At 37.8% G+C, this 13,304-nt stretch overlaps 1 protein-coding gene across 4 annotated transcripts in view; it reads left to right on the top strand.

The window, feature by feature from the left end:
• Nucleotides 1-13,304, top strand: part of LOC134862953 (multiple C2 and transmembrane domain-containing protein 2-like) — a 45,025-nt gene that overhangs the window by 15,634 nt on the left and 16,087 nt on the right. For 3 of the 4 annotated variants that reach the window (XM_063881102.1, XM_063881100.1, XM_063881099.1), the window contains 8 exons: nucleotides 819-936; nucleotides 4,518-4,660; nucleotides 4,765-4,841; nucleotides 5,739-5,853; nucleotides 6,008-6,040; nucleotides 8,802-8,972; nucleotides 10,780-10,910; nucleotides 11,750-11,936. In XM_063881102.1, coding sequence (XP_063737172.1) covers nucleotides 819-936; nucleotides 4,518-4,660; nucleotides 4,765-4,841; nucleotides 5,739-5,853; nucleotides 6,008-6,040; nucleotides 8,802-8,972; nucleotides 10,780-10,910; nucleotides 11,750-11,936 — 975 coding nt within the window. The remainder of the gene's footprint in view (nucleotides 1-818; nucleotides 937-4,517; nucleotides 4,661-4,764; nucleotides 4,842-5,738; nucleotides 5,854-6,007; nucleotides 6,041-8,801; nucleotides 8,973-10,779; nucleotides 10,911-11,749; nucleotides 11,937-13,304) is intronic. The other variant, XM_063881101.1, reaches the window with a different exon arrangement.

The raw sequence follows: 13,304 nt of genomic DNA, 5'->3' as shown, positions 1-13,304 counted from the left end.
TATGTTGGCATCAAATTGGTAGCCGAAGAACACAAGATAGGATAATCTATCAAAAATTCATAGTATGATTTAATCGGTAAATGATTTGCGTTTAAGACTATATTTTTTTGTGTCACAAGTGTCCTGAAATGTTATGTTTGAATATGCAAATGGACTGTTATTAAAACAAACGCCTCATTGTGTATAATAGATGTGTTCTTTCCTTTAGCCTAAAACCAAACAATGTTCCTGCCCTTAGTGTCTTGCCTTATGTAAATGTGGGAATCTCATTTATAAAAACATATAAGGAAATGGAAAATGTTTTCCCCCTTTGGGCTGGGTATCAGTCGTAAAACGTATCAGTACCGAAAGCTAGCATCAAATGTCTGGCTACATTTTTAACATTCTACATATTTCGTTATGGAAGTAGGTAGACATAAAATGTAATCAAGATTTGATTTATTTTTGTGTGTAAAATAAAAAAATGTTGTGTTGGAAAATGATGTTTATGTTGAAGAAAAGCGGGAATACATTATAAAAAAATACAAATTAAAAACACAATTTGTGTTGACCTGCAGTCGGGATATGATTGAAAAGAAAATGATTCACACTATCGTTGAAAAAGCAATTAAAATGACGAAAGTATATAAGATCTCTACCAGACATGATTTGTTTTAGTTGTTTCATTAAAAGTGTTATTTTAGATTCTGTGCTCAAACCTTAGCATACTAGCTCAGCAAATCCAGCCTTAATCACATGTACCACGTGTTAAAATTGAATAAGTAATCATAGTGTGTGTGTGTGTGTGTGTGTGTGTGTGTGTGTGTGTGTGTGTGTAGTCTGAGATGGGCAATGAGTCTCGGAGAATGTCGGAGGGAATCAAGGATTCTCTCCGGTCCTTCCTGCTCACCATCAACCTGAAGGAGGGACGCAACCTGGTCATCAGGGACCGCTGCGGTAAGACGCTCACCGTATAACTTTTACCAACATAAACACCTTCTGTGGGGCCTTCATTCTCATCAACTGCTGCTGTATAATCTGAAACACAACAGGGAAGTGCAATAACGGTCAAACAGATAATCTTACAAAGAAAGAATTCACTGTATACAGCTTCTTTGCTGGTTATTTTCCAGAAAACATATTTTAAAACAGTGTAAAAGGTCCATCCCAGTTCCTCCAAAGTCTTGCATGATATATTTAAAGGAATAGCTTTAGGTTGAGATCAACAAAACAATGCTTTCAAACAGAATCGCTGGAAATCCTTTACCTGAGAGCTTCAAAGCTTCCTCTGGACTGTAGTCTGCAGAATGTGGCAGCTGTTCTGAGCGTGATATTATGCAAACATCACTAAATCAACAGGATCTACAGGTAAATGCTCCTCATAACAAGGAAGCTAGTCCGTGCAGTATCAAATATAGGTGGTATTATTGTCCAGAGGCACATTGACAAAAGGCTTTTTCTTTATTCGTACAATTTGTAAAGGAGCTGTTGGATGTTTCTTTGAATAAAACCACCTGTGCTAAATGTTTAGATCATAACCTTTATTTAGGCCTTTTTACAAACACCAAATTCTTTTAAAATCCTGTATACTTTCGATATTTTACCATAATGTTCTATTCCATCTTCCATGTAGGTGCATGTCCCTTCAGTGGGAATGTCTGCTTTACCTTTACTTTATGTATTGTTTTGGTATATTTGTAGTACTCTTTAGAGGTTCTTTCCTGTGTATGTGTTAGTATACTTTAGTTTTCTTTTCTTTAATGTGCTTTATTTTATATGTATTTGTTTGAAGAACCCCCTTGAGCACAATATCTAAAGGGGTTTTAGCCTTCAGACCAAATGTCTATCAAACAATGCTACAGTGTTTGAACTTTTGCATCCTTGCTAGTAAACTTAGTTTTTCCAGATAGTATACATGTTTTTTCACTTTGATCATTCTTGTCTTCCTGCTACTTCTGACACACGGTAAAGTTTGTCACTTATGTCATCATTTAGCACGACCTTGTGCGTCTCTGTCCCAGTGACTAAGTGTTACTACTGGTATTAATTTACCCTACCTGTTCTCTCGCTCGTGTTGCAACTGTTAGTTGTGTTTACTCTTTTTTTTATTTTTAAATGTTCCGTTTCCTGTATCACCTCTGAAATGACACAGAGATTATTGAAGTTACATATTCAATCACCAACCATACTTATTGAACTTCCCTTAACCTTAAGATTGTTTTTTTTCGTGCATGGCGGGAACTTTTAAAGGGGTCCTTTTATGCATTTAAGCGTTTCCCCTTTCCTGTGGTGTGGTATATAGCATTGCGCCTGAAACGCCGCCATTGGACTTCTTTGCTTAGTTCCGTAACATAGCGACTCACTCTCGCACTTTTATTGGCTAGTGCCCCAACACATTGTATGTGATAAATTAAGGGGCGTAACATCTCAAAGCGGTTAACTAATCAGAGCCAGCCAGCTAACCAATCACAGTGGGCTCTGGTTTCAGAAAAAGGGTGAAAAGAGGTGCTGCAGCACAGGCAGTATGAGAAAAATAAAGAGCTTTTTGAACATTAAAGCATGGAGACATGTCCCAGTAAAGGCACAAAATACAAATTTGAACCTGAAAATGAGCATCGTAGGGTCCCCTTAAACCTAGCAGGAAAACCTGTGTCCTCCTGCCGGTGTGTGTTTCTGCTGACCTCAGTCTGTGTGTTTAGCCTTGGCTTGTAAACGCTTGTGTCTGTTTGATTACACACACAGTTTTTGACTCCAGGGACAACCGAGACAGCCGAGTGTCAGGTTGTCTGTGAGGCTCTTCTAACAGCCGGGGCAGGATTCCACACGGCATATTAGAACCTGTCTGAACCACACCCAGCACTCACCAAAGCAGGCCTTTCACTCTGGGCATGTTTCAGATTAATTTCTCTCTCGTGTGGCTTTGTATTTACACAGGCAGGCTGTGGGTAGAGATAATGCAGAATTGACGGGGAGGATCAAGGCAAAGGAGGATTTGGTTTCCCCTGCATGTTACGACTGCAGCCCTTTAAGAGCAGTGCATGGAGAACATTTCTTTCTCTTTGTTTGGATTATAAACAATGCATGCAGAGTGTATGCTGACAGTTGTTTGCTGATGACAAACACTGATTTGTTTCATAATATTTTATGTAATGCTTATTTCCATTTGAGCATAATAACTAAAATTATAATAGCAGAAGTAATATTAAATAGTAGGGCTGCACGATTAGAAAAAAAAAACACTGGTTGGTTAATTTGGTGGCAATATTGCAATTGCAGTATGATTTGCATTATTGGAGGTTATCCACAAATATATATTTATATTAAATAGCAATAACCTATTTGTTCTTTAAAATATTATACTTTTTTTAAATGTGTGATTTATAGAATATAAAAAATAATAAAATATCTATTCATACGTTGTATGTATTTATATTTACAGACATTTATCTGCATTAAGGCACATACTGCATAGTAGTTAAATGAAAATGTCTTACCTATGACTAGCTTTGATGTCGTTGTGTCAGTGTGTGTCTATCCTGTGCATTTACATTAAAATAAAGGGGGGGGGAATGTATGTGCTTAAATCCCTAATGACCGCTTTTAGAGAAATACAATATTACTCGCAAGAGAAGATAATAACTAGACTGTAATCATGAAATCTACAACTGAAAAACGTATAATATAAAATTCAAACAATAAAAGAATAACCACATTCAAATTCCTTGTATTTGTGTACATATTTGGCCAATCTACTGAATGGGATGGTGCGATTGGTGGACTGCTGCCCCCAGCTGGCTGATAGAACAGAATATTCTTTTACCTCAAAGTGAAAAGGATTTGAAAGAGCAGCAATGAAAGGGAGATGTTTAAAAAAGTAAAACACTTTTATCAAAGCTAATAATAAAACATGTCTTCATGTGATACATTAGTCATGAGACAAACACAGTTTCAGCTGCTGTCACTTTTTGTAGTGGAAGAGGAAATCTGATTGGCTATTGATTCAGGAAGCTGTGGTCACCTTGGTTGAAGAGGACAGAAACCACATCCTCTGTTCAGACTCATGAGAGACTACACCTGGCTCCTCCTTTCACTGGAAACCCGTGCAGTTATTTTAGAAGTTGAGAAAAAGTGTGCTATTTAAAAACCTAGTTTGGAAATAAACGGCACCGTCATTGCATCAGCGTATTTCAGTCATGATGGAAAAAAAGGCCCTTCTTTTGAAATGCAATAGAAGAAGTTGTGGCCTTAATTCTGCTTACAGTATATGCAGTTTTCAGAAGTCACCATCATTTCCTTTTAATGCATCCGGGGAGTAAGTGGTGGCCTGTAAGTTAAAACTAAACTTTTCCTTTGTGCATGTAAATGGTCTACAAGGGATAGACTCCCTCAAACCCCTCTTGTAAAGTTAAATGAACAACTAAGTAATGAGCAATTTAAGTAAATGTTTAACCCCACTACTAATTTGATGAGAGTAAACACCAGCGAGAAGTATGACTAATTAATCCACCTGCGTTGTCTTGTATTGGTTATGTTTTCAGGTACCAGCGACCCTTATGTGAAGTTCAAATTGGACGGGAAAACATTCTACAAAAGCAAAGTGGTTTATAAAGACCTCAACCCGACATGGAATGAGACCTTCTCCATTCCCGTGAAGGATCTGAACCAGAAGCTGTACATTAAGGTAACGTCATTTTTCACTCGGTGGTAAAGTTATTTTCAATGCTTTTCATCACTATGATCATAACTGCTCTGTATCAACTCTCGCTTGCCGTTGACGTGACTCAGGTATACGACCGTGATCTGACTACTGATGACTTCATGGGCTCCGCTATCGTCACCCTGAGTGAACTGGAGATGGACAAGTGAGTGTTTCATTTAGAGTTCAGGGGTAAATGATTTGTTTATAAATGTATACTGATTTTGTGTGAATTACAAAGAAACGTGCTGTAAATAAATTGGCGTGCAGAAAATAAAAGTTGTACTTAAAACATAAACAAACTTTTTAATCAAGTATTTCATAGTTTGATTATACCTGTTTTTCTTTTAACTTGGTCTGAAGTTTTAATAAATGCTTTACCTTTTTTTTTCAAGATTAGCTTTTTAAAAATGAATTTGGCATTTCTGTACTGCTACATCTTGTCTCTGATTGGCTGACCTATATATGCTTATAATTATGTTTTTACAATAAGCTATCATCTTCCAATATGTCACCTGACCACATCACAGTTTATATTGTGACAAAAAAAGTTCAGATTGTTTTGGCCTCATGATGAGACAAAATATAAGAAAAATCAAATATGAAAGGTAAACCAAAACAAAATAATTGAAGAATTTTCAATGTAATGTATTTAAGAATGAACACACAAGGAGTGCCAAATCTATCTTTGGTTGTCTTTCTGTTATTGTTTCCTGGGAGATCTAAGTGAGGATAAATCAAGTTAGAAGAATGTAGAAATACCTTCACCACAAATGTGATTTAAACGGTGCACTAAATATATTCATGCAACTTAATGCAAACGAAACTTGCTTATCAACAATGGGAGAGGTCTCCACTTGAGGCCATCCTTCCTAGGTTGTTTAGCTCTGCCTCTCCAGGAAGCAGAAGGGCAGCAGGTGAAGAAGGCTGGGAATTTGTGGGAATTCTCCACAACTCTTACTAGCAACATCCTTTTAAAATGACCTTATAGTAGATTAAACTTCTCTCTGACATCATGTCAACAAAACTTAATGTGATGGTCCCTCTGGTCGATGTTTTCCAGGGTCAACGAGATGTACTTGCCCTTGAACGACCCCAACAGCCTGGAGGACGACATGGGCCAGGTGTTGGTGGACATGAGACTTTCACTCCGGGACGGAGAGAGCAAAAGAGGCCCTGTATGTACTGCATGGTCCCCATCTGAAGGGAGACCTGTGTTGTGCATTGTATTTGTCGCTCATGCATTGTATTGACTGCACATGTTTGTGTCTGTGCATGACTAACCATCGTGTCATTTTGTTTTGCTGCTAACATGCATGCTCCTGTCGCCAGAGGTGGCCCCAAAAAAGAAAACGAAGTGTTAGGGTAAGGCACTACGGAGGGACCACACAAGACAGACTTGAAAAAAAAACACTTTTAATTATTTTGGTCTGCATTCTAAATACATCTGCTATTTATGAATCTAAAAATAAATGTAGGAGTTAATTGTAATCATGTGTCTCTTTGCACAAGAGGGCAGCAGATCACCATGTTCTGTGTGTCTGTAGCATGTTCTGTAGCAAATGAAACCTGATAAACCTGAAGCCATTAACAGTCAGTTTCCTATTCAAAAAGATAAATAAAAAAACATTACAAAGACCAATACCAACACTAAATTGATCCTGTCCCATAGTCTTCTATTGTCATCCAAAAAACATGAATACCATGAATGTGGCCCCCATATACACCGTCCTCCTGCCATAAACATAAGTAACCATTCCTAAAAAGTGGCATCATGGGAGATTACTGAAACCTGTGAGACAGTGTAAACGGAGCACAAGCACAGATATTTACAATTCAGTTTATTCATATCAAGTTTTCATGATATCCAGAGAACGTCCATAGAATCAGTTTGGCACACTATCCAGGGGTTCCCTTTCATACATTTTGAAAAGCATTTTTGCATCACAGAAGCATTCTCACTCAATAGAAAAAGTCAAAAAGTAGATGGAGGAACAACATGACCATTACACCTCAGACAATTTCAACAATTTTGCCTTTTAAAGACAAAAATTCCCAAACCGATACATTTGTGACACTTTTTTTATAAAAGAGATGCACGCTTTCAGTAAAAACCAAAGGGCTTTGATTGGAGTGCCTCGGAGAGTAAAGTACCGAGACGCGTTGTTGGTTTGGTCTTTGTATGGGACTTTTTTTACAATAACAAAATATTAGGAACATTGATAACTTATCCATTATATTTATGGTGGTTGTGTTCTGACCCGCAGAGCAGCTGCTGAATGCATGTTTTCTTTTTGCTTAGCATGCTATTTGTGTACCCTCTGTTTTTATAATGCATGCATCTATGAATCTGTTCAGGGCTGCTTTCTTTTCTGAGATGCTAGAACCAGAGTGTGTCTGTGAGTGGTGGGAATCTTTGGGTATCTCAACATTCAATAAAACATATCTTTTTAAATAATGATTTTAGATTGCGTGCATATTGGTGATCATTCAAGGATCTACCTTAGTCAGCTGTATGCTTTAAAAAAACGGTAGTAAATGATGTCATGAAAGCAAAGTAATGTGAGGATAAGACTAAAGAGTTTGTATATTTGATAGAGTTATATCAACCCGTTAAAAATGTAAACGCACAGTCGAACAAAGCGAAATATATTCATGATAAACATGCACAAACAAACAATATTTTTATTCACATATGTTTCTTATTTCTTAGTGACTTAGTGGGCTAAGACTAGATTCCTCAATTTGATTTGCCAATTTCAACAATATAATGTACTCAAAATAAAACTGGGAACCTGGCTGACACAACTTTGACTTTGTGTGTAGGCTTACTGTCCACCACTTGCAATATTTAAATTTTTCAAACAAGGTTTTCCACATAGATTTTCTTTGGCTTTGGATAGTTTCAATATCTTAGAAATTAAGAATATTGATTCTAACATAAAACAGGTTTTCTCCCCTACTGTGCGCATGCTTATAGATTGGGTTGCAGCCACATTGTTGGTGTCTGGCAGTTCTTTGCATGACTGATTCCAGTCCCCCTGCTACTCCACATGCTAATTGTACTCAGCCGAGTGCAACTGAGTGTGGTCCGTCAATTGAAATGTGATTTTTCTGCATGTGGCAGAGCCGTCACTGTCAGCCTGATCTGCATGAATTGAATCTGGGTTAAATAGATCTCTCTACTGTGCTGTCTTCATGTAAGCTCAGCTAATTATCCGAGAACATGGCTGCCTATTATATGTGGAAGAGAGACGGTACTGCAGGCTTTACCTAATCTCTCAGTGAACTGAAGGGACAATTTAATCCTCCTTTCACTGAAGAATAGAGAAAATAGTGTTTCATTCAGCCGCCTCTCCCAATGGCTCATGACAATATCCAAGTAGAATCTATTCCATTTATTCTACTGCTTTGTGTTTAGTTCCTTTTCTTCCTCTGCTTTGCTTGATACATGCATGCATCGTTATAAAAGACAAGAGGATGGTTATTATGGAAATGAATTTGATTTGGTTTGATTTAAGTATACAGTATTTAAGCAACATTTGTTAAAAGCAAAATATGTGAAGATATCTGGATTACTTATTGTGGTGCTGCAGAAAAACAGTTTTCCACACACTAAATAAAATAAATCCTTGTTTAGTCCAGATGGTCTTAAAGGGGCCCTATTTATTTGTATTATTATTATTATTATTTACTCTTATCATAATTGAATATACTTTCCTTACATGGTGACCTCATTATGTAAGCCTCAAACTTCTATTGGCTTCCATTCCAACACATTGTACATGAAAGGCTAAGGTTGGAACTTCTCGGTCAAGCGGTTAACTAATCACAACAGAGCAGACTGAGCTCTGGTTTCAGACAGAGGGTGAAAAGAGGTGCTGCAAGAGATTTTTGAACATTAAAGCATGGAAACATGAGGTTTAGAGAAACAAAATACAAGTAAGAACTTGAATCATTTATTATGTAAATCAAATGAGATTCGCTCTAATATCGCAAGCCAAATTATACCTGCAATATCAGTCCAGATTAATCACTATTAGTTCTGGTGCAGCCCCCTTAGATAACCCGAAAGTCTTTTTCTCTGTGATCTAAACTCTCCTTTCTTTGAATCCTGCCGCTGCAGTCGGGAGGCTCTTCTCAGAGCTTCAGTCTGTCCGAGTCTCTAAGGAAGAGTCAGCTGTGGACCTCTGTTGTGTCAGTGACTCTGGTGGAGGGCCAGGAGCTGCCGCTGGATGCTCAGGGGGGTCAGCTCTTTGTCCGCTTCAGACTGGGAGAGCAGAGATTCAAAAGCAAGGTACTTCTCATCTCCTCCACCCCCCTCGTTCTCGCCTATTGTCCTCTTAAAGCCCCTCTATTCCTCAAATCCCCCCCCCTTTTCTCCCTTTCCTCTGTACCTTCTCCCTTTGGCGGCAGTAGCTCAGACAGTAGGGACTTGGCTCGGGAACAAGAAGGGTCACCAGTTCATTCCCGTTTTGTGGACTGGCAGCTGGAGAGATGCCTCCACTGCCGAGGTGTCCTTGAGCATGGCATCAAACCATCAAATGCTCCCTGTGGCCATACTTGGCAGCCACTTGGCTCTGACACCTCTCTGAAAAAAATGTGTTTGTGCATGTGTTCAGTCAGACTTAATATAGATGCATGTGTGAATTTGTACTGTGTGTACATATAGACTGAATTAGTTAATTAATGTGTCTTTTCCAACAATCCAAAACACTTCTTTATTATAAAACTTCTTCCCTTATCTTGTTCCTTTTCTTTTGAAAGTTCCACTTTGGAAAGTAGATGTTTTACTTGTCTATTATTTCCTAATCTTATCTAATATTGTTATTTAATGATATACTGGTCTTTACATTATTGCATTTTTGTTGTTCATATTTATCTATCTTGTCCTGTAAGTCCATCTTATTCTAGCTTACTTAAGTTAAGGCATTACAGTGAAAGTTCTACATACAAGATTTCACTTAAGCAAAGCTGCAATCGTATTAAAAGTATTTAATTAAAGTCACTGTTGGGCAGACTTCAGGGAGTTTGTATACTATGTATATATCATATTTTTGGAATATTTTGACTGGTCCTTTAGCAGAATTAAAGTGTAACAGCTAATTGAGGTGGAGCACATTTTAAATAATTGATATGCTGTTGGATAATTTAATCTCTAACAAGGCATCACATTTTGTGAATTAATCTGATGTTGTAGTTAAAGCATAAGATAGATGGATAAATGTTGGGAAGTAAGAAGAACACATTTCCCTCTGAAATTGTGTGGTATTGTAGTATAAGGTAGCATTCAATTACAATACCTGAGTAAATAAAAGTACCTCCAATTTTACTTTAGAATAGTACTTAAGTAAGTATGTTCTAATATATATTTGGTTAAAAATTGCAAATTGGTTGTGATTTTTAAAATCAAATGTTGGAAATTGTCTTTAAAACCCAAAGTTGTTTGTATTTATCTGTATTATGGTATGTTTACCATGGCGTTATTATATTGTTGGCTATTTTATGCAACAGAGTTTTACGATATATAAAATAAATGAAGCACTCACCTTTGTCCTGCTAAGACTGTTAGCAGAGGGTTGATGTTTATGATTGAGCAACGGAATAAAAGAAAATGGATTTCTGGTAGTGACATGAAAAACTAATCACTGCTCATCCTGTCAGCTGGATGATGTCCGAACTGATTAATGTTGTGCTATTCTGCAGCATCATCCTTTACACATCAAAGCTACATGCTAATGAGCAGCATCACTCCGCTCATTTCTTTTCAGAATGACAGTAATTACTGCGTGCTTTGATGTGCGATGGAAATCTGATGCTGCTTTCTGAAGATGCTTGAACACAAAAACATTCACACACTATTCAATTGAAGAATCTGGAAAAACTGATGAACCCTAAGAGCTATATAACTACAGGCTTTTTATAAATGTGATGGAAAATTAAAGATAACATTCACTCTGACAGCAAGTGGAATTATATCGTCAAAGATAAATTGGGACATTTTTTATTTGAGTTTGATTGGCTACTCTCAGGGTTCACATGCAAGTGAATTTAACAAAGTATATATTTACATTTGTTGTTCTGACCTCTTTTTTTAAATTCAGAATCACTGCCGGGTGTCCAACCCACAGTGGAGAGAGAGGTTCACTCTGAACCAGTTTGTGGACAGTCCGGACACCCTGGAGGTGGAACTCTGGTCTAAAGAAGGACGGAGGAGCGAGGACATGCTGGGAGCGTGAGTCTGCATTCAGAAGCTGCGTGTGTGTGTGTGTTTCTGCACCCCTTACAAAGCCAGTATGGGACAATTCCCCAAAATTCTGGGGTGGATATAATGAGACAAATCTCAGAAAAAGGCCCGTATGTTCTCTGAGATTATACATGCTTGCTGTGTATTATGCCTGCAGACAATGACCTAATCAAATTATACTTTGCATTTAAATCAAGCAATATTAAAATACTGATTTCTTGCCAGAGTCACCATATAATTGTGTGTGTGTGTGTGTGTGTGTGTGTGTGTGTGTGTGTGTGTGTGTGTGTGTGTGTGTGTGTGTGTGTGTGTGTGTGTGTGTGTGTGTGTGTGTGTGTGTGTGTGTGTGTGTGTGTGTGTGTGTGTGTGTGTGTGTGTGTGTGTGTGTGTGTGTGTGTGTGTGTGTGTGTGTGTGTGTGTGTGTGTGTGTGTGTGTGTGTGTGTGTGATTATGCTCATTTTCAGGTTTCATATTTGTGTTGTTTGCCTCTACTGTGACATGTTTACATGCTTTAATGTTCAAAAAAGCTCTTTATTTATTGAAAGTTTTATTCTCATACATTTAAAAACTCAGTATTTTTTATTATTTTCCTACAATGGCCCCAATAAGCGGCTTTACTATGAAGCCCTACTTTGTTGCTATGAACAATGGGGATCAATTTAAGCAGGCGTAATGATTAAGCACATGATTCCCAGGTGTGTTTATCTTTATAATGATGCTCTCTGCACATGTGTATTCTTGGTTTGTGCTTTTATGTGTTTATACACTGTATGTGACCACACTTGTCTGCATACCTGCTACTCCTTGTGTGTGTTTTTTGTGTACAGGTGTGAAGTTGACCTGTCCATGGTACCCTTTAATCAGAGACAGCTGTTAACACACACCCTGAACCAGGGCAAGGGGCGCTTGGTCTTCCTGCTCACACTGAACACATGCAGCGGCGTCTCCATCTCTGACCTGAGTGCTGCGCCTCTCGATGAACCCAAAGAACAAGAGATCCAGCTGGACAACTACGTCAGTACCCTATCCGACAATTCTTATCTGTAAACTCAATTTTGAAATACAAAAGCAGCCAGTTATATACAAATATGGGTCAGTCTCAACATGGTTAATTGAGGTGATGAAAGTCATGTCTCAGTGATTATTAGTGTCACATTCATCCAAACTAGTTCTGAAGCTAATGTCATAGTGGATATTTGTATAATGGGACTTTCTAATAAGCTATCCAGAGCTTAGGAATAGGGGCCCAAACACAAAACAAAGTATTTACAATATATAATACAAACTGATCTAGAATTGAAGAGAGTTCATGCATTCTACCAAAACGTCACAAGCTAATAATCCCCTAACGCTAACCAAATACCCTAAACTAATCCAACCTAAATGGTTCAAAACAGTACTTTCATCAGTCTAAACATGGGTTAAAATAGCCCCCAGCCATTTAATCTATTTAAGCACTGACTTATTTTCATAACGGCTGCATTAAGCTCTTTTTAAAAACAGACCCAAATAAAAACATTGCTATATTTGTATTATCAATCTCAGTCCATACCTGTGGACCTCTGCAAGCAACACTGCTGCTAAATCTGGTTAATGTTCACCCTGCGTACGATGCTTTTCCCTAGTCTCTTATTTATGTAAGGGGATTTGAGGTGGGGTAGGGTCGTAGTCTGTGGAAGATATTGCTTTCAGTCAGTTTCAGGAATCTGTAATTCAACATGTTTATATTTAACAGTCATGGGTTCAAATCCGAGCCAGGCCGGGGTTATTCAAGTCTAAACTGTTCCTAGGATTCTTGCGGTACCTTCTGTGTTGAAAAGGCCAAGAGATGGCAGTATTTTCCTAGAAATATGTTGAGAGTTGGTAACAAGAACTCTGCTTTATTAGTGTTTATCAGCTGTATGTAGCTTTACTTTCAGATTCAGCTGGGTTGCTTCAAAAAAGTGCTGAGAAGAGAATAGACATTTTGAAACTCGACAGGAGATAGCAAACCTTTACAATCTGCCTTCAGTCATCAAAAGCCTGTTTTCTTGTCTATAAGCTACAAATTATGTTTATTTTACAATCAACAGTTGACATGACATCCACTTTTAGATGTTATATCTTATGTGTTACAGCTGCAGGTTTTAATTCATGCCAGAAAACGAAACTATGAAAATGAACGTGCAGCAGTTACTTGCTTGAGATGAGTCATCCAACGTGAAAACGTTTTGAAAGAAATGAATGTTGGTTTGTTAGAGCGCTTGTGGAAAATATTGACATAATAGATTTCAAAGTCAGCTGCTGAAAAGAAACTCCCTAATCTCTTCATGCCTTGATAAAGTGCCTGGTGTTATGTCATAGATTGAGATTGTGAAAAGCCTGAGATAATGTGCGGTTGTC

Source organism: Eleginops maclovinus, chromosome 4 (genome assembly GCF_036324505.1).
Source record: "Eleginops maclovinus isolate JMC-PN-2008 ecotype Puerto Natales chromosome 4, JC_Emac_rtc_rv5, whole genome shotgun sequence".
NCBI lineage: Eukaryota > Metazoa > Chordata > Actinopteri > Perciformes > Eleginopidae > Eleginops > Eleginops maclovinus.
This window is presented reverse-complemented; position numbering and strand designations above follow the sequence as displayed.